At 48.0% G+C, this 26,575-nt stretch overlaps 1 protein-coding gene across 4 annotated transcripts in view; it reads left to right on the plus strand.

Moving 5' to 3' along the window:
• Positions 1-26,575, plus strand: part of PIK3R2 (phosphoinositide-3-kinase regulatory subunit 2) — a 286,357-nt gene that overhangs the window by 246,446 nt on the left and 13,336 nt on the right. For all 4 annotated transcript variants that reach the window (XM_063916022.1, XM_063916037.1, XM_063916013.1 and 1 more), the window contains 3 exons: positions 10,659-10,744; positions 11,277-11,379; positions 13,101-13,199. In XM_063916022.1, coding sequence (XP_063772092.1) covers positions 10,659-10,744; positions 11,277-11,379; positions 13,101-13,199 — 288 coding nt within the window. The remainder of the gene's footprint in view (positions 1-10,658; positions 10,745-11,276; positions 11,380-13,100; positions 13,200-26,575) is intronic.

Here is a 26,575-nt window from a genome sequence, read left to right on the forward strand (position 1 = left end):
TGGCGCCCATCTTGTGGTGTGGTCGCCGACGGTGATTGGCGCACAGGTGAAGTTCTGTGCGCTGATGTCTGGCGCACAGGTGATAGTCTGCGCGCCGACGTCGTCTGGTGCACAGGTGACAAACTGTGCGATGACGATCTGTGGCGCACAGGTGAAGATCTGCGCGCTCCTGATGCTTGCTGCGCAGGTGTCGGCCCGCGCGCTGCTGTCGATGCCTGCTGCGCAGGTGTCGATCCGCGCGCTGGCGATGTCCTGCGCGCAGGTGATGTCCTCTGGGCAGGCCTGTCTGGAAAAAAAATAATCACATTAGCAAGTACAAAACAATTTTTTCGTTAATACAGCTCATCTGAATTTATTCTTACCATCAGGCCTCCTTTTGGACTGCTTATCTCCCGCCTTCTTCCGTCTTCTGGGCGGTTCTTCCTCCTCGGGAAAGCCAGCAGGACGGCTAGAGTCCACACCTCCGCGAACTCCTTCGACCATGGCAGGGTTCATGCGCCTTCTAATAACATTCTCCCAGGGTAGCCACTTCAGATTGAGAGCCGGTCCACCTCCCGTAGCGGTCTCATGTCGGCGCTGAACCCCCATCTTCTTTTTGGTCTGTCTGCGGCAATCACTGTACCGCTTCATGCAGTTTCTGGTGCTCCGGCGGTTTCCAGATACTGCAGTGACTTGGCTCGCGATGGCATCCCAGATGTTTCGCTTTGTCCTAGCTGCTGTGGTCTGTGCCCTTGGTCCATACAGAACGTCGTAGGACCTGTCGACGCCATCCACTAGAGCACAGTTTTCCGCCTCAGTGTATCTGGGGCCACGCAGCTTTTTCGGTCCTGCATCTTCACCAGAGGCTTCCTCCTCCGACTGCTCCTCTGGCTGGCTTCTTGCCTTTAGGGATTGAAAAAAACAAAACATGCATTTAATAAGATCGGTATGTACCTGTGAGTGTCAGTATCCCTGGCATTGCGCACATATACCTGTAGGTGTGCATGGCAGTGCGCAAACTAGGGTGGGTCAAGTTGGATGCTATTTGTGTCTGCAGGTGTTGTCAGTACCTTTCTACTAGGCTTTTTCTTAGTCTTCTCATGGGCCCTTGACGACCGCGGCTGGTCACTGCATGCCTGGTCGGTCGTATCCCCCTCCTGGGTCGGCTCCCACTCCTCGTTGCTATGCAGGGATAGATCCGAGTGGGTGGGGGAAGGGGGGGATCGGGGCTGCTTGTCCCTGGACATCTCTGTTTTAAAAAGACAAAAATAAAAATAAATTATATATATTTAAAAATTTAACACATTACATAATTAAATGCAATCACATCATGCTGCTGGGACCCCAGTTCTCAAGCAGGACCAAAGCACAAAACAAAAAACAAATTTTTTTTAAAAAAACCCTGTACAAGCATCCCTGCACATACTGGAAATCAACCATGGCTGACACCCAAAATGGCTGACACACCCAAAATGGCTGACACACCCAAAATGGCTGACACACCCAAAATGGCTGACACACACTAGCCAAAAAGCATCCCTGCACACTCAGGAGGTACACCAGAGCTAAAAGAGAAGGAAAAAATCATGTTTGGCATACAACCGACACCACATGTCGGCCGCATGGCCGACCAAACTTGCTCCAAATCACCCCAAACTAACCGAAAAGCATCCCTGCACACTCAGGAGGTACACCAGAGCTAAAAGAGGAGGAAAAAAACATGTTTGGCATACAACCGACACCACATGTCGGCCGCATGGCCGACCAAACTTGCTCCAAATCACCCCAAACTAACCGAAAAGCATCCCTGCACACTCAGGAGGTACACCAGAGCTAAAAGAGGAGGAAAAAAACATGTTTGGCATACAACCGACACCACATGTCGGCCGCATGGCCGACCAAACTTGCTCCAAATCACCCCAAACTAACCGAAAAGCATCCCTGCACACTCAGGAGGTACACCAGAGCTAAAAGAGGAGGAAAAAAACATGTTTGGCATACAACCGACACCACATGTCGGCCGCATGGCCGACCAAACTTGCTCCAAATCACCCCAAACTAACCGAAAAGCATCCCTGCACACTCAGGAGGTACACCACAGCTAAAATAGGAGGGAAAACACATGTTTGGCATACAACCGACACCACATGACGGCCGCATGGCCGACCAAACTTGCTCCAAATCACCCCAAACTAACCGAAAAGCATCCCTGTACACAAAAGGAGGTACACCAGAGCTAAAATAGGAGGGAAGAAACATGTTTGACAAACAAACACCACCACATGTCGACCGCATTGCTACCGACACACACTAAAATCAGCCCAAACTAGCCAAAAATCAATCCTGCACATGCTGAAGGTACACCAATGTAAAAGCAAGACCCAAAAAGTCATTTTAAGAAAAAAAAAACGTGAAAAACTACCCCAAAACACAAAAATCCACAAAAAAATGCAGCAAAACAAGCAGGAGCTATACACATACCCAAACACCCCATGTACACCTCATGGCAACCCCCACTACACAAACACATACATGCAACACCAGACCCACATGTGGTACTTACCTACAAATGCTGTAAAAGCTCCGAAAATGGCTCTCCTCCGGGGTAACAGGTATCCTCCTGTCTGTCCTGGAATAAAGCCTGCTGGGGTGTCCAAACGATACCACAGCAAACAACCAATTTGCTAGCTCTGCACCTCCTCACACTTCTCTGCAGGTTCACAAAATGGCTGCAGAGCACGCAGCAAACAAGCCCTAATAAAGGGCTGCTTTCGGCGGGAAGTCAAATTCGGGGCGCCCACTACTCGCCGATTGGGCCGTTATCCGCCAAGGGGTGTGTCGAATCCGTAATGCATTGCATATGGTGAATTCATGGTCCCGGCGGCAGGGCTGCGGCTGTCGAGTGCTGGCGAATTTTTAAACGGGCGGAAAAAAGGCGCGATTCGCCCGGGATTGCATATACCCCTATGAGAGCTTGTCTGTATAAATTATGGAAACTATGCATTTTTGTTAACAATGAATTATTAAGGTCATTTTATCACCACAGTCAGAATACAAAAGGATGATCATAATAATATTAAGGAGATAACTTCAGTTTCCCTCGCCTGATCTAACCTCTTGTTACATTATGGAATTTCATAATATGTACACAGGACCACTTTCCATATGAATTGGCTTAGGCCCTGGACACTTATCTCCCCCCCCCCCCCCCCCCCCCTAGAATACCGGATAAAGCAATTACCACACTGGACGATCATCTCCTCTGTTAATACTGAGGAATTTATCCATTGATATGTTCTTTCAGATATCCCTGTGGGAACAGCATTACTGATAAATCGGTTATTGATCCCATAGAGCCCTTTCAACATCTATTGGTATGTAAATAATCCTCATTCCTTGAGTTGACCACTATGGCAGTACATACAAATGTTCTTAATATATTTTATTGTGTATAATATTTTCATCCAGATATGAACCCCTGATGAAGTCCTTTGGGACGAAACGCGTTGGGTTGAGGTTCAGATGTGAGAACATCAGACATTCATGGAAAGACATCATTGGATGAATTCATTTAGAATTTTTATGTCAGGTTGTGTATCAAAGTCTGTATTTTAAACTTTGTCAGGTACACATTACTCACTGCAAATGTACTGTTCAAGGACAATATGTGAATAAATTTATTTTAATGATTCTGTGGTCAAATAATCTTCGATAAGAACCTACATCTAAAGTTACAATTACACAGCTCCCTTAGACATTTTTTTGTTTCATATATATATATATATATATATATGTGTGTGTGTATATATATATATATTTCTCTAACGTCCTTGAGGATGCTGGGACTCCGTAAGGACCATGGGGAATAGACGGGCTCCACAGGAGATAGGGCACTTTAAGAAAGCTTTGGACTCTGGGTGTGCACTGGCTCCTCCCTCTATGCCCCTCCTCCAGACCTCAGTTTTACACTGTGCCCAGAGCAGGATAGGTGCACTGCAGAGAGCTCTCCTAAGTTCTCTGCCTAAAAGCATTTTTGTTTGGATTTTTTCTCTACTTTTTCACAGGGAGCACTGCTGGCAACAGGCTCCCTGCATCGAGGGACTGAGGAGAGAGGAGCAGACCTTCTTGTCTAAGATAGGCTCTGCTTCCTCGGCTACTGGACACCATTAGCTCCAGAGGGGGTGAACGCAGGTTCTTACTGGGCGTCCACCCCCGGAGCCGCGCCGCCGTTCTCCTTACAGAGCTAGAAGAACAGAAGACAGAAGTCGTCAGGCGGCAGAAGCCTTCAGCTTCACGGAGGTAACGCACAGCACTGCAGCTGTGCGTCATTGCTCCCATACACCTCACACACTCTGGTCACTGTAAGGGTGCAGGGCGCAGGGGGGGGGGGGGGGCGCCCTGGGCAGCAATATAAACACCTCTTATGGCAAAAGACAATATACATGTACAGGTGGGCACTGTACATGTATATAAAAGAGCCCCCGCCATATTTTTGTAAGTTTGAGCGGGACAGAGGCCCGCCGCCGAGGGGGCGGGGCTTCTGCCTCAGCACTCACCAGCGCCATGTTCTCTCCACAGCACCGCTGAGAGGAAGCTCCCCGGACTCTCCCCTGCTTACACACGGTGAAGGGGTGTTTAAAAGAGAGGAGGGGGGGGGGGGGGGGGGGGGGCACATAATTGCCGGATAACATATTATACAGCGCTGCTGGGGAAAAACATTTCTCTAACGTCCTAGTGGATGCTGGGCACTCCGAAAGGACCATGGGGAATAGCGGGCTCCGAAGGAGGCTGGGCACTCTAGAAAGATTTAGGACTACCTGGTGTGCACTGGCTCCTCCCACTATGACCCTCCTCCAAGCCTCAGTTAGATTTTGTGCCCGGCCGAGGTTGGATGCACACTAGGGGCTCTCCTGAGCTCTTAGAAGAAAGATAGTCTTAGGTTTATTATTTTCAGTGAGACCTGCTGGCAACAGGCTCACTGTAGCGAGGGACTAAGGGGAGAAGAAGCGAACTCGCCTGCTTGCAGCCGGATTGGGCTTCTTAGGCTACTGGACACCATTAGCTCCAGAGGGATCGACCGCAGGCCCAGCCTTGATGTTCGGTCCCGGAGCCGCGCCGCCGTCCCCCTTACAGAGCCAGAAGCAAGAAGATGGTCCTGAAAATCGGCGGCATGAAGACATCAGTCTTCACCAAGGTAGCGCACAGCACTGCAGCTGTGCGCCATTGCTCCTCTCACACTTCACACTCCGGTCACTGAGGGTGCAGGGGGGGGGGGGGGGGGGGGCGCCCTGAGGCAGCAATAAAAACACCTTGGCTGGCAAAAATACCTCAATATATAGCCCCAGGGGCTATATACGAGGTAAATACCCCTGCCAGATTCCATAAAAAAGCGGGAGAAATAGGCAGCGGAAAAGGGGCGGAGCTATCTCCCTCAGCACACTGGGCGCCATTTTCCCTCACAGTTCCGCTGGAAGGAAGCTCCCTGGCTCTCCCCTGCAGACTACTCTACAGTAAAGGGTAAAAAAGAGAGAGGGGGGGGCATTTAATTTGGCGCAGTATATAGTTATATTAAAAAGCAGCTATAAGGGACATAACTCAGTTAGTCCCTGCCTTATATAGCGCTCTGGTGTGTGCTGGCATACTCTCACTCTGTCCCCCCAAAGGGCTTTTGTGGGTCCTGTCCTCTATATAGAGCATTCCCTGTGTGTGTGGAGTGTGTCGGTACGGCTGTGTCGACATGTTTGATGAGGATAATGAGGTGGAGGCGGAGCAGATGCCTTTAGAAGGGATGTCACCCCCTGGGGGGCAGACACCTGAGTGGATGTGCTTATGGAAAGAAATGAGTGCACGTATAGACTCATTACATAAGAAATTTGACGACATGCCGACTGCGGGACAGCCGAGTTCTCAGCTCGTGCCTGTCCAGGTGTCTCAAAAGTCATCAGGGGCTCTGAAACGCCAGCTATCTCAGATGGCACAAGTAGATGTCGACACGGATACTGACACCAGTGTCGACGACGAGTCAAATTTAATGCCCATTAAGGCCATTCACTGCATGATTGAGGCAATGAAAGAGGTGTTAAATATCTCTGATTTACATCCAGGTACCACAAAAAAGGGTATTATGTTTGGGGAGAAAAAACTACCTGTAGTTTTTCCCCCGTCAGATGAATTAAATGAAGTGTGTGAAGAAGCGTGGGCTTCCCCTGATAAGAAATTGGTAATTCCTAAGAAGGTACTAATGGCGTTCCCTTTCCCGCCAGAGGATAGGTTACGTTGGGAAACACCTCCTAGGGTGGATAAAGCGCTCACACGTTTGTCTAAAAAGGTGGCACTACCGTCTCAGGATACGGCCGCCCTTAAGGAACCTGCTGATAGAAAGCAGGAGGCGATCCTGAAGTCTGTATATACACACTCAGGCATTATACTTAGACCAGCTATTGCGTCAGCATGGATGTGCAGTGCTGCCGCTGCGTGGTCGGATAAACTGTCAGAAAATATTGACACACTAGACAGAGACACGATTCTGCTAACAATTGACCATATCAAAGACTCAGTCTTATATATGAGAGATGCACAGAGGGAAGTCTGCCGGCTGGCATCTAAAATAAGTGCATTGTCCATCTCTGCTAGGAGATGCTTATGGACTCGCCAGTGGACTGGAGATGCAGATTCCAAAAGGCACATGGAAGTTTTGCCTTATAAGGGGGAGGAATTATTTGGGGATGGTCTCTCCGACCTAGTTTCCACAGCAACGTCTGGGAAGTCAGCATTTTTACCCCATGTCCCCTCACAGCCTAAGAAGGCGCCATTTTATCAGGTTCAGTCCTTTCGGACCCAGAAAAACAAGCGGGGAAAAGGAGGGTCTTTTCTCTCTAGAGGCAGAGGTAGGGGAAAAAGGCTGCAACAAATAGCAGGTTCCCAGGAGCAAAAGTCCTCCCCTGCTTCCTCTTCCAAGTCCGCCGCATGACGGTGGGGCTCCACAGGCGGAGCCAGGTACGGTGGGGGCCCGCCTCATGAATTTCAGCGATCAGTGGGCTCGCTCACAGGTGGATCCCTGGATCCTTCAAATAGTATCTCAGGGGTACAAGCTGGAATTCGAGGCGACTCCACCCCACCGGTTCCTAAAATCTGCCTTGCCGATTGCTCCCTCAGGCAGGGAGGCGGTGCTAGCTGCGATTCACAAGCTGTATTCCCAGCAGGTGATAATCAAGGTACCCCTACTTCAACAAGGCCGGGGTTACTATTCCACACTATTTGTGGTGCCGAAACCGGACGGTTCGGTGAGACCCATTTTAAATTTGAAATCCTTGAACACATACATAAAAAAATTCAAGTTCAAGATGGAATCGCTCAGGGCGGTTATTGCAAGCCTGGAGGAGGGGGATTACATGGTATCCCTGGACATCAAGGATGCTTACCTGCATGTCCCCATTTACCATCCTCACCAGGAGTACCTCAGATTTGTGGTACAGGATTGCCATTACCAATTCCAGACGCTGCCGTTTGGACTCTCCACGGCACCGAGGGTATTTACCAAGGTTATGGCGGAAATGATACTCCTTCGAAAAAAGGGAGTTTTAATTATCCCATACTTGGACGATCTCCTAATAAAGGCACGATCCAAGGAACAGTTGTTAGTGGGAGTGGCACTATCTCAGGAAGTGCTGCGCCAGCACGGCTGGATTCTGAATATCCCAAAGTCACAGCTGGTCCCGACGACACGTCTAATGTTCCTGGGAATGATTCTGGACACAGTCCAGAAAAAAGTGTTTCTCCCGGAGGAGAAAGCCAGGGAGTTGTCTTCTCTAGTCAGAGACCTCCTAAAACCAAAACAGGTATCGGTGCATCACTGCACGCGGGTCCTGGGAAAGATGGTAGCTTCTTACGAAGCAATTCCATTCGGCAGATTCCATGCCAGGATTTTTCAGTGGGACCTGTTGGACAAGTGGTCCGGATCGCATCTTCAGATGCATCGCTTGATAACCCTATCCCTAAGAACCAGGGTGTCTCTTCTGTGGTGGCTGCAGAGTGCTCATCTTTTGGAGGGCCGCAGATTCGGCATACAGGACTGGGTCCTGGTGACCACGGATGCCAGCCTACGAGGCTGGGGGGCAGTCACAAAGGGAAGAAACTTCCAAGGACTATGGTCAAGTCAGGAGACTTCCCTTCACATAAATATTCTGGAACTAAGGGCCTAAGTCAACGGAAAATCATGTACTAGCACTGTCAGCAGTGTTCATCCCGGGAGTGGACAACTGGGAAGCAGACTTTCTCAGCAGGCACGACCTCCACCCGGGAGAGTGGGGACTTCATCCAGAAGTCTTCCAAATGATTGTAAATCAGTGGGGTCGTCCACAGGTGGACATGATGGCGTCCCGCCTAAACAAAAAACTAGAGAGGTATTGCGCCAGGTCAAGAGACCCTCAGGCGATAGCTGTGGACGCTCTAGTGACACCGTGGGTGTACCAGTCAGTTTATGTGTTCCCTCCTCTACCTCTCATACCAAAGGTATTGAGAATAATAAGAAAGCGAGGTGTAAACACAATTCTCGTGGTTCCGGATTGGCCAAGAAGAGCGTGGTACCCGGAACTTCAAGAGATGATCTCAGAAGACCCGTGGTCTCTGCCGCTCAGACAGGACCTGCTACAGCAGGGGCCCTGTCTGTTCCAAGACTTACCGCGGCTGCGTTTGACGGCATGGCGGTTGAACGCCGGATCCTGAAGGAAAAGGGCATTCCGGAGGAAGTCATTCCTACGCTGATTCAAGCCAGGAAAGATGTAACTGCAAAACATTATCACCGCATATGGCGGAAATATGTTGCTTGGTGTGAGGCCGAAAAGGCCCCAACAGAGGAATTTCAACTAGGTCGATTTCTGCATTTCCTACAAGCAGGAGTGTCTATGGGCCTAAAATTAGGCTCCATTAAGATACAGATCTCGGCTCTGTCGATTTTCTTCCAGAAAGAATTAGCTTCAGTACCTGAAGTTCAGACATTGTAAAAGGAGTGCTGCATATTCAGCCCCCGGTTGTGCCTCCAGTGGCACCTTGGGATCTCAACGTGGTGTTGAGTTTCTTAAAATCACATTGGTTTAAACCACTAAAAACCGTGGATCTAAAATATCTCACGCGGAAAGTGGTCATGTTATTGGCCTTGGCTTCGGCCAGGCGTGTATCAGAATTGTCGGCTTTGTCATATAAAAGTCCTTATCTGATTTTCCATATGGATAGGGCAGAATTGAGGACTCGTCCCCAATTTCTCCCTAAGGTGGTATCAGTTTTTCACTTGAACCAGCCTATTGTGGTGCCTGCGGCTACTAGGGACTTGGAGGATTCCAAGTTACTGGACGTAGTCAGGGCCTTGAAAAATTATGTTTCCAGGACGGCTAGAGTCAAGAAAATTGACTCGCTATTTATCCTGTATGCACCCAACAGGCTGGGTGCTCCTGCTTCTAAGCAGACTATCGCTCGCTGGATCTGTGACACGATTCAGCAGGCGCATTCTGCGGCTGGACTGCCGCATCCTAAATCAGTGAAAGCCCATTCCACAGGGAAGGTGGGCTCATCTTGGGCGGCTGCCCGAGGGGTCTCGGCTTTACAACTTTGCCGAGCTGTTACTTGGTCAGGGGCAAACACGTTTGCAAAATTCTACAAATTTGATACCCTGGCTGAGGAGGACCTTGAGTTCTCTCATTCGGTGCTGCAGAGTCATCCGCACTCTCCCGCCCGTTTGGGAGCTTTGGTATAATCCCCATGGTCCTTTCGGAGTTCCCAGCATCCACTAGGACGTCAGAGAAAATAAGATTTTACTCACCGGTAAATCTATTTCTCGTAGTCCGTAGTGGATGCTGGGCGCCCATCCCAAGTGCGGATTGTCTGCAATACTTGTAAATAGTTATTGCTAACTAAAGGGTTATTGTTGAGCCATCTGTTGAGAGGCTCAGTTGTTTTCATACTGTCAAACTGGATATAGTATCACGAGTTGTACGGTGTGATTGGTGTAGCTGGTATGAGTCTTACCCGGGATTCAAAATCCTTCCTTATTATGTCAGCTCGTCCGGACACAGTGTCCTAACTGAGGCTTGGAGGAGGGTCATAGTGGGAGGAGCCAGTGCACACCAGGTAGTCCTAAATCTTTCTAGAGTGCCCAGCCTCCTTCGGAGCCCGCTATTCCCCATGGTCCTTTCGGAGTTCCCAGCATCCACTACGGACTACGAGAAATAGATTTACCGGTGAGTAAAATCTTATTATATATATATATATATATATATATATATATATATATATGTACTATGGACGGACCGGCACTCTGCCCCTCAGTAAATAACACCCCGGTGCCTTCTGGAATAAATGATGCAGACGCCTTGTTCAAACAGCAGCGGCACTCATGGGATTTGTAGTCAAATAAAACGTGTATTTCACATCAAATAGCCGACGTTTCGGGGCACACACGCCCCTTTGTCAAGGTGAGAACATATGTTTCTCACCTTGACAAAGGGGCGTGTGTGCCCCGAAACGTCGGCTATTTGATGTGAAATACACGTTTTATTTGACTACAAATCCCATGAGTGCCGCTGCTGTTAGAACAAGGCGTCTATATATATATATATATATATAGCGCCGTATTTGGGATTTTTTTTTTATTTTTTTATTATTGTTTATTTGTGTTGTCCTAACAGGGCTGAAGCTTTGCCTGAATATCCAGCAATGCTATTAGAGACTCTTTTGCATAATAATGATGTTCCAGCAGAACAGCTTCCTCCAGGTAGACCTTTATTCCTTGGGCAGTTGTTTTTGTGTTGTACAGATATTTGAGCCTTAATTACAGCTAAAGGTGTGCAAATGTGATTTATCATTTTATGTGTTTTTATTTCAGTTATTTTTGCATGCAGAGAAAATACCATGTCTTGCATTCAGTATACAGGATCATATTCATTTTAAAAGTTGTATGTAGAATTGAGTTAGGGCACACCTACCTCTGCACCCCAGCCCTGCAGCTGTACCTGATTTTGCCAAGGCGCTGATCTAGTCCTAACATGGAGACATGAAGTCTTTAGTGCTTAACAATGAATAATTAATAAACAAGTCCCTTCTGATGTTCAGGAGATTCTGACCCTTTGAATAATATAGTTATACAAATGTTTTAAAGGGGATACTGCATGCCTTTGTTGTAAACAAGGTTCAGTCATACAACTGTCCTGTCTTCTAAACCTGACAATACCTTATAATGCAACGCAACACTATTGAATGTTCATCATAAAGGATTTGTTCACTTTCTTGCTGTTTCTCCTTTTCAGCTCTTCCTCCCAAACCCATGAAACCCAAACTGCCAGCGGGTGTGGTAAATGGGGCCGGAGGGACAGTGCAAGAGGCAGAGTGGTACTGGGGAGACATTACTAGGTGAGACTGATACTGCTTTATGTTGGGCTTATGCTAATGCCACACATAGGATTCCCACTTTGCAAACCTCTAGAGCCTGATGATGAACAAAGGCCACTTGTAATCACTGAGTCCATTGATCCCTTTACGCGGTCCTCAAGGCACCCTTACAGTCCAGGTTTCAAGGATTTCCATGCTACAGCACAGGTGACGTAAGCCCTGATTCAGAGTTGCAAGCAAAGCCACAAAGCACACAACTGGGCAAAACCGTGTTGCGCTGCGGATGGGGCTGATATAATGTGCAGAAATATTTTCGGTGGGGGGTGTTCAAACTGAAATCTGAATTGCAGTGTACAAATATAGCTGTTCAGTATTTGTGGATACATGCAAAAGCAGCCTGTATTTTCCCTGCACAGAAAAAAAATCTAACCTACCCAAGTCTACATCTCTCTGCACATGTTACTTCTGCCCCACCTACAGTTCAACATGGTTTTGCCCAGTTGTATGCTTTTTGGCTTTGGAACTCTAAATCATGCCCTTAGTACCTCAGTCAGTTTGATTATGACATCTGTGCACAAGCATGAATATCCTTAAAGCTTGGACTGGTGCCTTGAGGACTGCGTTTGGGAACCACTGACTTAAGTCTATTTCTCTGAGTTATTGTCTGGGGTTAATTAGAGCCCCTTTTTCTCGCCTGCTAAATTAACTGTTAACAGGCGTTAGCACACAACTCCTGGAACGGGATGCGCACAGGGGCTATTCCCACTTGTGGGTGTCCACAACAACCATAGAGTGTGTATAGAACCTGTGGCGAGCGCAGCAAGCCACCGAGGCCGTAAGAGGACTATTTCCGCTCTCCCTGCTGCCGGCATACTGGCGGCCAGGATGCCTCTATCAGTATACTGACGGCCATAAATTATACCGATCCCCCTGGAACTTATCCCGGATGTTGTGTGTTAACAAGTGAGCATCGGGTATTTCTTTTGGGATCTGTGGGCTGCCTTCAGGGCTAAATTGAATAGTCCCAGGGATCGTTAGCTGGCAGTAAATTAAGTCTATTTCTCTCATTGCTTCCTTGAATTTAGTAAGTTTACTTTAAACACTATTCAGTTTCAGTATGAAATGGACCTCAATTCGGGAAGGACTTAGTCATGTTGTGAGTGAACTGTAATCTGTATTTCTGCATATTCATCTTACAAACATAGGCTCATTTGCTACAGGAGCAGCACGATTGTTATCATAACAAAGCTATATCCATGACTTTTGCCACTTGGCTGTATGGTAGAGGTAACAATGCTCTGACAGGGGTTGGGTATGGTATGCCGGCGGCTGGGATCCCGGCGGTTAGCATACTGCCGGCGGGGGGTGAGCGCAGCGAATTCCCTTACGGGTTCGCCAAGCTGCGCTCGCCACAAGTTCTATTCCCACTCTATGGGTGTTGTGGACACCCACGAATGGGAATAGCCCCTGTTACCCGGGATTCCAGCTGTCTGCATTGTCAGTGATCAGAATTCCGGCGTCGTTATCCTGACCGTTGCGATTCCGACTGCCGGCAATGTAACCGCATCCCTCTTGACAGCTGCATGGGAGTACTTGACTGTAGAGTTACTTTGACATTGTGTTTGTGAGGAATGGGATGGGAGATGATATGATAGCATCTTGTTACCACTTACAGCACATGGTATAAGAGGTGTGCTAATAAAGCATAAGCATGTAATGTGTCACTTTGTTCATGTTTTCAGAGAGGAGGTGAATGATAAACTGCGAGACACACCAGATGGGACTTTTTTGGTGAGAGATGCTGCCAGCAAAATTCCAGGGGAGTACACGCTTACTCTTAGGTAACCACACTTCTTATATGAACTGGTAATGCTCATAAAATGTTTGTAATAAGTTCCTGGAAATGAATGACTGTGTGTTTATGGAAACCGTTCTGTCAGCCAACCATTCATACGGAGAGCGGAATTAAATCAAGGCAAGCATTTCCTTCTTTCTCCGCTGCAATCTGATTTTATTTTCCCTAAGTAAACTAGTAAAGGGTGAGCAGAGTACTTGAGTGAAAAAGTTCAGCTTACTTGGCACCCTACAGACAGCCTCCACAGGAATGTTTCCTTTTACCGAAGCGCTTCTACATTTCTCCCGGCAAAGAAAGCATATGCAGAACTGCAAACTGAGCAGCACTACTAATGGAATACATACGTGGTTGGGATGCCAGCTGCCAAGATGTCGACAGCGGCATCCCGTCCGCCAGAATGCCGGCAGCGGGGCGAGCACAAAGGGTCTCCTTGCGGGCTCCATGGCTCACTGCACTCGCCACAAGTTCTATTCCCACTCTATAGGTGTTGTGGACACCCACGGTGGGGAATCGCCCCTATGCGCCGGGATTCTGAAATAGGATTTTAATTACCTACCGGTAAATCCTTTTCTCGTAGTCCATAAGGGATATTGGGGAATCTAGTACGATGGGGTATAGACGGGGTCCAAAGGAGCCAGTGCACTTTAAATTTCTTCAACTGGGTGTGCTGGCTCCTCCCCTCTATGCCCCCTCCCACAGGCAGTTATAGGTAAAAACGTGCCTGAAGGAGAAAGGACATATATGAGAAAAGGAAATATGATAACAAAGAGTGGTGAGATTTACATACCAGCAAACCACTAACATATAACAACCAGCAACGGCTGGTAACAGCAACAGCTGAACAGGTAACCACATAACAAGCCTGCAGAAAAGTCAACGCAGGGCGCCCAATATCCCTTATGGACTACAAGAAAAGGATTTACCGTTAGGTAATTAAAATCCTATTTTCTCTTACATCCTAGAGGATGCTGGGATCCTGCAGATTGCACAGAAACGCTGACTGGGAGCGCTGCCCTCCACATAACTCCACAAGTATTCTGCGGTACCAGGGTGTTATAGACAGGTGGGGACTGTTATATTAGGACTGACTACCCTATTAAGGATAGTTGGTCAGCGCTGGGCTTTTATCATAATAATTGCTTACAGAAGCGCTGTGTGGCGGGCTCCTTATACTCTGTGACTCTCTGAATGTGCTCTGGGGAAAACTGTGTCTGACATTTTCCTGTGTGTGTGTGTAAGTGTGTATTTCTCCGTCAGGGTCCACAGGTTTTCCACAGGATAACAATGGGATATGATGGAGCGACAGCGGATTGGCACCAAACGATCACAAGCTTTCAGGCCTCCCAGGATGCAGTGGGCCCGTCCATATATCTCCGCCCACTGGCTCAGGCAAATCAGTTTTTTGTTTGGTGCGGCAGGAGCCGGACCATGGTCAGAGGGCTGCTGTTTCTTTAGCAGCCCTAAGCTTTCTTATGTTACTTTTATAGTCTTACTAGTTTTTTGAGTGATCTTTTCTTATACGCTTAGAAAGAGTCGCTCCAACAACTCTCCGCCGGGTCGCGACAACGCTTACCCACGAGTACAGTGCTGTTTCGGTGACTGTCTGTGTCGGATATACTAGCAGGTCCAGCAGACGTTACCAGGCTGTGTCCGGAGCACGGAGAGAAAGTAAGGCATCAGTTCCGTTTAGTAGATGGAATACGTATACTGCCGCACTGTATTAGGAGGAGACTACCCAACAGTAGCTGACGCGGCTGCCACCGCGGGTGCACCAGCGCTAGGCCTTAGGGATCTTAGGCACCAGGAATAGCATGAGGCTGCGATCCCTAGGGTTGATGTTAGCAAATGGAGTCAGACGCTCTCCTGGTCGCTCCTCTTCCCCGGTTAATGACCAGTTTCTGCCGAGTCTCCCGCCATGAACTGTTTCCTTTCTCCCGTCCCAGACGCTACCACGAGGGGACTCTGTCGCAGCATAGGCAGCTGTGTGACCGCTGCGTCTGTGTTCATTGGGCGCTACCACGAGGGGACCCGGTCGCAGCATAGGCGGCTTGGTGACCCTTGCGTCTGTGTTCACTATAGGTTCATGGAGCGGCAGTGTACACTAGTAGCGTCTGGATCCACCCAGCGTTCGCTAAAGTATTGATCGATCCTGGAAGCGAGGTGAGTCTCCCTGTATCCCACTCTACTGAGTACGGGCTATACAGCACTAAATCTCTATCTACTTTTTTCAGTATGAATAGTTAGATAAGTGCCTATTGCATATGAGTCTCTATACATTTACTGTGGTTTCTTTCGCATTGCGTCTGAATACGTTAGATCTGTTTAAACATGATTCAGTAATATGTTCTCCTACATACTTAAAAATGTGTTTGTAGTTGATAATATGCTCATATGACTAATATATAACATGTGACTGACTGCTAGTGTGATTGCTGACTTTAATATATGTTTGTAAGTTGTTTTTTCTGATCCTCAATGCTGGTGCATGGGTAGGGTCAGATTGAGATCACTTTAGAAGGTTTAAAGTGATTACAGTCACAAATTGTGTAGTACACTGTGAAAGTGCTGATTATTTATCATGTCTAAGAGCGGCAAAGGTGACGAGGGTACACTTACAGTAATACCAACACTCATATCATGTTTGTCTTGCAAAACTGTATTATCCTCTCAGAATCTGGTTCAGGATGGTTTATGTGAAAATACAGATTCCTGTACAACGTCGGGTACAGATGGATCCACCTTGGGCTATGTTTGCACAGACCTTGTCCAGTATAGCTGAACGCATAATTCCTACAGCTTCAGTACCAGGAATGGGGTACACTATTAACCCATACATGCAGCTCCCTACCTACGGTATTTCATTTCCCCCAGCAGCTTCTCAAATAAAACAAGCTGATAAACCGATGGTAAGTAAATCTTTTCCTTCACAGGCTACACATGACGATTCATCAGATGATGAAAACTCGATTTCTCTTACGTCCTAGAGGATGCTGGGTACTCCGTAAGGACCATGGGGTATAGACGGGCTCCGCAGGAGATAGGGCATCTAAAAATAACTTTGACTATGGGTGTGCACTGGCTCCTCCCTCTATGCCCCTCCTCCAGGCCTCAGTTAGATCTTGTGCCCAGAGGAGAATGGGTGCACTGCAGAGAGCTCTCCAGAGTTTTCTGTGGAAAAAGAATTTTGTTAGGTTTTTTATTTTCAGGGAGTCCTGTTGGCAACAGGCTCCCTGCATCGTGGGACCAAGGAGAGAGAAGCAGAGCTGGCTTGTCAAGTTGGGCACTGCTTCTAAGGCTACTGGACACCATTAGCTCCAGAGGGAGTTGGAACACAGGTCTCACCTGGGGTTCGTCCCAGAGCCGCGCCGCCGTCCTCCTTACAGATGCCGAAGATAGAAGCCGGATAGAGAAGGCAGAAGACATCTTAGGCGGCAGAAGATATCAGATCTTCATGAGGTAAGGCGCTCAGCTGTAAGCTACGCGCCATTGCTCCCAGTCACACACACACAGAGCAGCACTGAAGGGTGCAGGGCGCAGGGGGGGGCGCCCTGGGCAGCAATAAACCTCACATTTTGGCCAAATACAGTTTGATTAGGCTGCGGAGGCAGTAAATCTATGATCCCCCGCCATTTTATTGAAAAATCACTGGGACCGAAGCCCGCCGTCGGGTGGGTGGGGCTTGATCCTCAGCACTAACCAGCGCCATTTTCTCCACAGAAGCTGCATGAGGAAAACGCTGGCTCCCTGGTCTCTCCCCTGCTGAACTTCACAGGCTTGAAAAAAGAGGAGGGGGGCACATTAGCGACGCAGTGAGTGGGAATTGGCATATTATATATAAAAAAGCGCTATCTGGACATATTTTTTCCAGTGTTTTTAAGCGCCGGTGTGTGCTGGCATACTCTCTCTCTGTCTCTCCTTAGGACCTGGTTGGGGTTTTGTCCCCTTATAAGTTAATCCCTGTGTGTGTGGGGTGTCGGTACGTGTGTGTCGACATGTCTGAGGCGGAAGGCTTCTCCAAGGAGGAGGTGGAGCAAATGAGTGGTGTGTCCCCGTCGGTTGTGCCGACTCCAGATTGGATGGACATGTGGCATATGTTGAATGCAAGTGTGGCATCTTTACATAAAAGGCTTGATAAGGCTGAATTAGGGGGGACATAAGGGGGTCAATTCTCGGATTGGACCGACTCACAGGGCCCGTCGGGATCTCAAAAGCGTCCCTTAACACAAGACACTACTACTGACACGGATTTCTGATTCCAGTGTCGACTATGACGAAGTAAAATTGCACCCTAGGGTGACTAAAACCATTCAGTGTATGATTGTGGCAGTAAGGGATGTGTTGCATATTGTGGATGAACCCTCGGTCCCCGACACAAGGGTACACATGTTTAAGGAAAAGAAACAGATTATTAACTTTCCCACATCTCATGAATTAAATTAATTCTTTGGAAAAGCTTGGGAGACTCCGGATAAGAGACCGCAGATCCCCAAAAGAATTTATATGGCATACCCCTTCCCTAAACAGGACAGGGAGATTTGGGAATCACCCCCCACTGTGGACAAGGCCCTGACGCGCTTGTCCAAGAAAGTGGCGCTACCGTCTCCTGACACAGCAGCCCTTAAGGACCCTGCAGATCGCAGGCAAGAAACTACCTTACGTATTTATTCTCATACGGGTGCTGTGCTAAGACCGACAATTGCGTCGGCATGGGTGTGTAGCGCAATTGCAGCTTGGACAGATAAGCTGACAGATCAATTTGATAATATGGATAAGGATACTATATTCCTAACTCTAGCCCATATTAAGGGCCAGCTCATGTGAACCGCCAAGGCGGGACAAAAAGCAGAGTCGCGATGGCGGAAGCCACAAGGATCCTTCGCTGGGCGGAAAATCATGTAAGCGCTCTGTCAGCTGTCTTCATTCCGGGAGTGGACAACTGGGAAGCAGACTTCCTCAGCAGACACGATCTCCATCAAGGAGAGTGGGGACTTCATCAAGAAGTCTTTGCAGACTTAACACGTCTTTGGGGAACTCCTCAAATAGACATGATGGCGTCACGCCTCAACAAAAAACTTCGGAGGTACTGCGCCAGGTCTCGGGACCCTCAGGCAGTAGCAGTAGACGCTCTGGTAACACCGTGGGTGTTCAAATCGGTCTACGTGTTTCCTCCTCTTCCTCTCATCACAAAAGTGTTGAGGATCATAAGACGAAGAAGAGTACGAACGATACTCGTTGTCCCAGACTGGCCTCGAAGGGCCTGGTACTCTGATCTACAAGAGATGCTCACAGGAGATCCCTGGCCTCTTCCTCTGAGGGAAGACCTGTTTGCAGCAGGGGCCCTGTGTATTTCAAGACTTACCGCAGTTACGTTTGACGGCATGGTGGTTGAACGCCGAATCCTAGCGAAAAAGGGGATTCCGGATGAGGTCATCCCTACTTTAATAAAGGCTAGGAAGGAGGTGACGATAAAACATTATCACCGTATCTGGCGAAAGTATGTGTCTTGGTGTGAGACCAAGAATGCACCTACGGAAGATTTTCATCTGGGTCGTCTTCTCCACTTCCTACAGACAGGAGTGGATATGGGCCTGAAATTAGGCTCTGTTAAGGTACTGATTTCGGCCCTCTCGATTTTCTTTCAGAAGGAATTGGCTTCTCTTCCAGAAGTCCAGACGTTTGTAAAGGGAGTGCTGCACATCCAGCCCCCTTTTGTGCCTCCAGTGGCACCATGGGACCTGAACGTGGTGTTGCAGTTCCTAAAATCACACTGGTTTGAACCGCTTAACAAGGTTGAGTTGAAATTTCTTACCTGGAAGGTGGTCATGTTGTTGGCCTTAGCATCAGCAAGGCGAGTGTCAGAACTGGTGGCTTTGTCACACAAGAGCCCCTACTTGATTTTTCATGTGGATCGAGCTGAATTGAGGACACGTCCGCAATTTTTGCCTAAAGTGGTTTCTTCGTTCCATATGAATCAACCTATTGTGGTGCCTGTGGCTACAAGTGACCTGGAGGATTCCAGATCCCTGGACGTAGTCAGGGCCTTAAAAATTTATGTAGCCAGGACGGCTAGAATTAGGAAAACAGAGGCTTTGTTTGTCCTGTATGCGGCCAATAAGATTGGCGCTCCTGCTTCGAAGCAGACTATTGCTCGCTGGATCTGTAATACGATTCAGCAGGCTCACTCTATGGCTGGATTGCCGGTACCAAATTCAGTTAAGGCCCATTCCACTAGGAAGGTGGGCTCTTCTTGGGCGGCTGCCCGAGGCGTCTCGGCATTACAACTTTGCCGAGCGGCGACTTGGTCGGGGTCAAGCACTTTTGCTAAATTCTACAAGTTTGATACCCTGGCTGATGAGGACCTAGCGTTTGCTCAGTCGGTGCTGCAGAGTCATACGCACTCTCCCGCCCGATTGGATGCTTTGGTATAAACCCTATGGTCCTTACGGAGTCCCCAGCATCCTCTAGGACGTAAGAGAAAATAAGATTTTAAACCTACCGGTAAATCTATTTCTCCTAGTCCGTAGAGGATGCTGGGCGCCCGTCTCTGTGCGGAAACTCTGCAAGACTTGTATATAGTTGTTGCTTACATAAGGGTTATGTTACAGTTGACATCGGTCTTGGACCGTTACTGTCGTTTGTTCATACTGTTAACTGGTTATGTATGTTCCAGGTTACATGGTATGATTGGTGTGGGCTGGTATGAATCTTGCCCTTGGATTGCTAAATCCTGCCTTGTATTGTCCATCTCCTCTGGGCACAGTTTTCTAACTGAGGTCTGGAGGAGGGGCATAGAGGGAGGAGCCAGTGCACACCCATAGTCAAAGTTCTTTTTAGGTGCCCTATCTCCTGCGGAGCCCGTCTCTACCCCATGGTCCTTACGGAGTCCCCAGCATCCTCTACGGACTAGGAGAAATAGATTTACCGGTAGGTTTAAAATCTTATTTTACTCTACTTCGGTATACGAAGAGGAGGAAGAAGGTCTCAGCTCAGTGAATATAGCTGAATTAATTAGAGCAATAAAGGTAATTCTATCATTAGAAGATTCAGCAGAGCCTGTGTTTAAAAACCAAGGCACCTGTGTTTAAATGTCCCAAAACAGTTAATACTGAGTTTCCAGGGTCAGATCAGCTGATGGAAATCATGGAAGAGGCTTGTGCTACACCCAATAAAAAATATAGAATTCCCAAAAAATGGGATTCCAATTATCCTTTTCCAGCTGGGTATTGTTTAAAAAGGGAGGTGGCTCCTAAAGTAGATGTGATTCGATTAGTGCGTAAATCTATATTGTCTTTGCCGTCAACATCATTAAATGATGTCACGGATAGGAGAGTGGATGGTTTTCTAAAAACCATATTTTCTCTGTCTGGAGCAGTCATAAGTCCAGCGATGGCTTCAGCTTGGATGGCAAAGGCAGTGACTGCCTGGGTTGAGGCTTTGGAAGGGGATTTTCATTAGCTTCTAGAGAGCAAAAATCCCATATAGCTCAGATTAAACAGGCTGCAGTATTCTTGGAAGAAACAGCATTAGATATGGGTACTATTGCTTCTAAGGCATCAGCCTCAACAATAGCTGCTCGCAGAGCAGTTTGGTTACGGACGTAGAAAGCTGATTCAGAATCTAAGAAAGTTTTGGAATCTCTGCCTTTTTCTTGAAATATTCTTTTTGGTAAAGAATTGACAGATATTCTGGAATCAGAAGCAGTCTCCAAAAAGGTCAAGTTTTCTTCCACATATAACTCCAAACCTAAGGGTCTGGTTTTCCGGCCCTTTCGGTCTCAAGGAAAAGCAAAGGGAAAAAGTGATTGCAAGCAGCCTCAATACAATAAGTTTGGTAAGTCAAAAAAGCATTGGGCTACCATAGGGCCAGCTTCTAAACCAGAAGACAAGCCATCAGCCTGATGGTGCGGGCCCCCACCTGGGGGACCCCAGGGTAGGGGGCCGACTTCTTCAGTTTGCACAGATCTGGCAGCAGTCTACAACAGATGCCTGGGTGCAGGAAGCGGTATCTCTAGTTTGTTTTTCCCTTCAAGAAGCATCCTCCTCGAAGGTTCTTCTGCACCAGCCCGTCTTGGGGAGAGACAAAGGCCAGGGCTTTGCAAGAAATTTCTTCCAACGGTTGTGTCGGCTTTTCATATCAACCAACCTATTGTGTTGCCAGTGGCTACTGACACCTCGATTACCTCAAAGTCCTTGGATTTTGTACGGGCTTTGAAATTATATGTGAAGAGAACCTCTCGTCACAGGAAGTCAGATGCACTGTTTGTCCTTTATGATCCCAACCAGATTGGGTGTCCTGCTTCTAAGCAGACCATTTCTTGCTGGATCAGACTTACTGTCCAGCATGCTTATTCTACGGCAGGATTGCCGATTCAAAAATCTGTTCAGGCCCACTCTACCCGTAAAGTGGGTTCTTCCTGAGCAGCTGCCCGGGGTTTCTCGGCTCCTCAGCTTTGCCGAGCAGCTACTTGGTCAGGGTCGAACACGTTTGCTAAGTTCTACAAGTTCGATACTTTGGCCTCTGAGGACCTAAAGTTTGGTCAATCTGTTCTGCAGGAACCTCAGCACTCTCCCTCCCGTACTGGGAGCTTTGGTACATCCCCATGGTACTAAATTGGACCCCAGCATCCTCTAGGACGTAAGAGAAAATAGGATTTTATATACCTACCGGTAAATCCTTTTCTCGAAGTTCGTAGAGGATGCTGGGCACCTGCCCAGTGCTTCGATTTCCTGCATTGTTACTTGGTTAAGTATTGTTGGATCAGCCGTTGCTGAATCGTTTCACATTTGTTAGCTTGGCTTTCCTTATGTGTGAGCTGGTGTGAATCTCACCACTATCAGTGTTTTTCCTTTTCTCGAAGTATGTCCGTCTCCTCGGGCACAGTTTCTAGACTGAGTCTGGTAGGAGGGGCATAGAGGGAGGGGCCAGCCCACACTATTAAACTCTTAAAGTTCCAGTGGCTCCTAGTTGACCCGTCTATACCCCATGGTACTAAATAGGACCCCAGCATCCTCTGCGGACTACGAGAAAAGGATTTACTGGTAGGTATATAAAATCCTATTTTCTCTAGCATCCATAAGGGATATTGGGGAATCTAGTACGATGGGGACGTCCCAAAGCTTCCAGAACGGGCGGGAATGTGCAAAGACATCTGCGGCACCACCTGCCCAAACTGGGTATCCTCTTTGGCCAGGGTATCAAACTTGTAGAACTTCACGAAAGTGTTCTTCCCCTACCAGGTAGCAGCTGGCAAAGTTGTAAGGCCAAAACTCCACAGGCAGCCGCCCAGGAAGAACCCACTGAGACTTAGGAACAGGTAAGGTTGCCGCCGCATAGGCTTGTTGAATAGTAAGCCTAATCCAACGAGCAATGGACTGCTTTGAAGCAGGACAACCCTTTTCCTGTGCATCATAGAGTACAAACAAAGAATCCGTCTTTCTGATCCAAGCCGTTCTCTTGACATAGATCTTCAAGGCTCGCACAGTGTCCAATGTCTCCGAAGGAGCAGAAGTACCAGAACTGGACGGAATAACAATAGGCTGATTCAAGTGAAATGCAGCGACAACCTTCGGCAGGAACTGCTGCCTAGTCCAGAGCTCTGCTCTGTCCTCGTAAAATACCAAGTATGGACTTTTACACGACAAGGCCCCATGAGACACATCGAGCAGAAGCCAGGGCCAATAACATCACCGTTTTCTACGTGAGGTACTTGTCTTCCACTGTCATCAGAGGTCCAAACCAGGAAGACTGTAGAAAATCCACCACTACATTCAGATCCCAGGGCGCCGTAGGCGGCACAAAAGGAGGTTAAATGTGGAGTACCCCTTGCAAGAATGTCTGAACTTCTGGCAACACTGTCAATTTCTTCTGGAAGAAAATGGAGAGAGATGAAATCTGGACCTTAATGGAACCCAGACATAAGCCTTTATCCACACCAGCCTGCAGAAAACGTAAGAAACGTCCCAAGTAAAACTCAGCAGGCAGATACGTGCGCTCCTCGCACCAAGAGACATATCTCCTCCAGATATGATGATAGTGTTTTGACGTCACCGGTTTTCTTGCCTGAACCATGGTAGCAATATCCTTTTTGGAAAGGCCCTTGTGAGCTAGGATGTATCGCCATGCCGTCAAACGAAATCGCCGTAAGTCCGGGTAGATGAACGTACCTTGTTGAAGATCGCTTCTTAGTGGCAGAGGCCAATGGTCTTCGATGGACATGTCCAGAAGAGCCGCGTACCACGTCCTCCGAGGACAATCCGGGGCAGTCAGAATTGCCTGGAGTCTATGATTCCTGATTCGCTTTAGCACCCTTGGGAGCAATGGAACCGGAGGAAACAGGTAGACCAGCCGGTAAGGTCAAGGCGACGCCAGTGCATCCACTGCCCCCGCCGAGGGTCCCTGGTTCGCGAGCAATGGGGGTAATTCTGAGTTGATCGCAGCAGGAACTTTGTTAGCAGTTGGCCAAAACCATGTGCACTGCAGGGGAGGCAGATATAACATTTGCAGAAAGAGATAGATTTGGGTGTGGTGAGTTCAATCTGCAATCTAAATTGCAGTGTAAAAATAAAGCAGCCAGTATTTACCCTGCACAGAAACAAAATAGCCCACCCAAATCTAATTCTCTCTGCAAATGTTATATCTGCCCCCCCTGCAGTGCACATGGCTTTGCCCAACTGCTAACTGCTAAAAAAAAAATCCTGCTGCGATCAACTTGGAATTACCCCCAATACCAGGAAAGTTTCTTGTTGAGACGAGAAGCGATCATGTCTATCTGCGGGCAGTCTCACCAGTTGATGACCTGCTGGTGGAGATCGTGACCACTCAGGAAGTCCGCTTCCCAGTTGTCCACTCCCGGAATGAAGATTGCGGACAGAGCTCTTGCATTTCTTCCGCCCAGAGGAGTATCTTTGACACCTCTCGCATGCAGACTCTGCTTTTTGTCCCTCCTTTGCTATTGATGTACGCCACTACTGTGGTGTTGTCCGACTGTACCTGGATCGTGTGATCCCTGAGCAGAGGAGAGGCCTGAAGCAGAGCATTGTAGATCGCCCAAAGTTCCAGAATGTGGATCGGAAGGAGGCTTTTGTGGGCTGGCCACCTTCCCTGGACCTGTGCCCCTTGGGTGACAGCTCCCCATCCCCTTAGACTCGCATCCGTCCTGAGGAGGGTCCAATCCTGAATCCCGAAACTTCGGCCTTCCAGGAGATTGGAGGACTGCAGCCACTACAGGAGGGAAATCCTGGCCTGAGGTGACAGCCGAATCATCCGGAGCATCTGAAGATGTGATCCGGACCACTTGCTCAGGAGATCCAACTGAAATGTTCTGGCATGGAACCTCCCATATTGGATCGCCTCGTATGAGACGACCATTTTTCCCAACAATCTTATGCAAAGATGGATGGACACTCGAGGAGGTCGGAGCACCATGCGGACCATCTCCTGAAGTGTTCTCGCCTTGTCCTCTGGTAGGAACACCTTCTGAGCCACAGTATCCAGCAACAACCCCAGGAACAGGAGCCGCTGAGTCTGCTCCAGGTGGGACTTCTGTAAGTTTAAGGATCCACCCATGGTGTGACAGAAGTTGGATAGTGCGGGTGATATGGAGCAATTAAAGCTCCCTGGATCTTGCCTTTATCAGAAGATCGTCCAGGTAAGGGACAACATTGACCCCCTGGACCCGGAGTTGGAACACCATCTCTGCCATCACCTTCGTGAATACCCTCGGAGCTGTGGACAGGCCGAAGGGCAGTGCCTGGAATTGGAAGTGATCGGCCAGCAGGGCAAACCGCAAGTATGCCTGATAAGGCGGCCAAATTGTAATATGGAGGCATGCAGCCTTGATTTCCAAGGAGACCATGAATTCCTGTTCTTTCAGGCCCGCAATCACTGCTCGCAGGAATTCCATTTTGAACTTGGACACCTTCAAGTAAGGATTCAAGCATTTTAGATTCAAAATGGGTCTTAACGAACCGTCCGGTTTCAGCACCACAAACAAGTTGGAGTAAAACCCCTTGCCGCATTGCGGTATTGGTACTCGGACAATGACGTGGGACTGGACCCACTTGCATATCCTTCAAAACTGGTAAGCATGATTTGAAATATCATTGGTGAGGTAACTGTCAAACTCCAGCTTGTAGCCCTGAGAAACGAGACTTCTGACCCAGCTATCCTGGCAGGAAATCTCCCAGACACGGCTGAAGTGACGCAGTCGAGCTCCCACCTCGAGATCCCCTCAGGGTGGGTGGGCATCGTCATGCTGAGGCCTTAGCGGAAGCAGAACTGGTGGTCTGTCCCTGAGAGCTGGTGCTTGCATGCTTTCTGGACTTACCTCTGGTGCCTCTAGACGCATTGGAGGCACCTCTGGCCTTAGATCGAAATCTGTGAGACGAAAAGGACTGGACAGATGGCCCCCGGGTAGGAGTGTCTCGCCGTCGGGGCCCCAGAAGGGAGAAACATTGATTTCCCAGCCGTAACTTTGGAAATCCAGGTATCTAATTCAACCCAGAATGTGAGAGGAAAAAACAGACGGAAATCTGTATTGTTGACGCACTGAGGAAATATGGATTTATTCTAAAATGTAACCTTTATTCGATATGTATTAAAATAAGATTGGATATTATCCCGGACTACAGTGAAACATAAAGGTTAAAATCCTTAAACACCAGTAATAATAGTGTGTGCAATATTTTCTAGTGGTTTATTTTCCCCTTGTCCAGCACCAAGTTTAGCAGTTAAAACAAAATCACAGACTTGGTTAAGGAAAATTCCTATAAAATTTATTACTGCTGCTGCATGGGTCCTACCCAACTTCATATATTGTATAGCGCAACCTCTCTCATAAGCAGGTTGGCAGGTTGTGCTAATCATGGTACATGCACATGTGGTAGACTCTCCAAAATTTGTTGTATTCTGGTGTTCGATTGTGGACCTATGAGTGTTGTATTATATTCCCCCATAACTGTTAATACATGGTCCTTTCTCTTGGGTCTCTCCTTTGAGTCCTTAGATAATGAGGATAAACTGGTGACCCAAATCCTCAGTGCTGCTAGATGTCTTGTAGTCTCCCACTCTAGAAGAATCCTGCTCCTCTCTTTCCGCTGTTTTTGCTAGAACATTGCAATCACAGCCTACATCAACTCCAAGTCTCCACAATTCCTTCAGGTTTGGGGCCCTTGGTACAGTACACTTAAGATAGACCATTCTCCACCGAGTGATCTGCACATGGCCTGTTTTCATCCCTCGCTCTGTTCCTCTTTCTTTAATTGATTGTAGTGTAAAATTTTTTCGGGCTACTCCTCCCCTCACTTTATGCACCTTGCTGCACTTCATAGGCAAATTTTTAAGTAACTTCTGCTTTGATTTGTA

The sequence above is a fragment of the Pseudophryne corroboree genome, chromosome 1 (genome assembly GCF_028390025.1).
Source record: "Pseudophryne corroboree isolate aPseCor3 chromosome 1, aPseCor3.hap2, whole genome shotgun sequence".
Lineage (NCBI taxonomy): Eukaryota > Metazoa > Chordata > Amphibia > Anura > Myobatrachidae > Pseudophryne > Pseudophryne corroboree.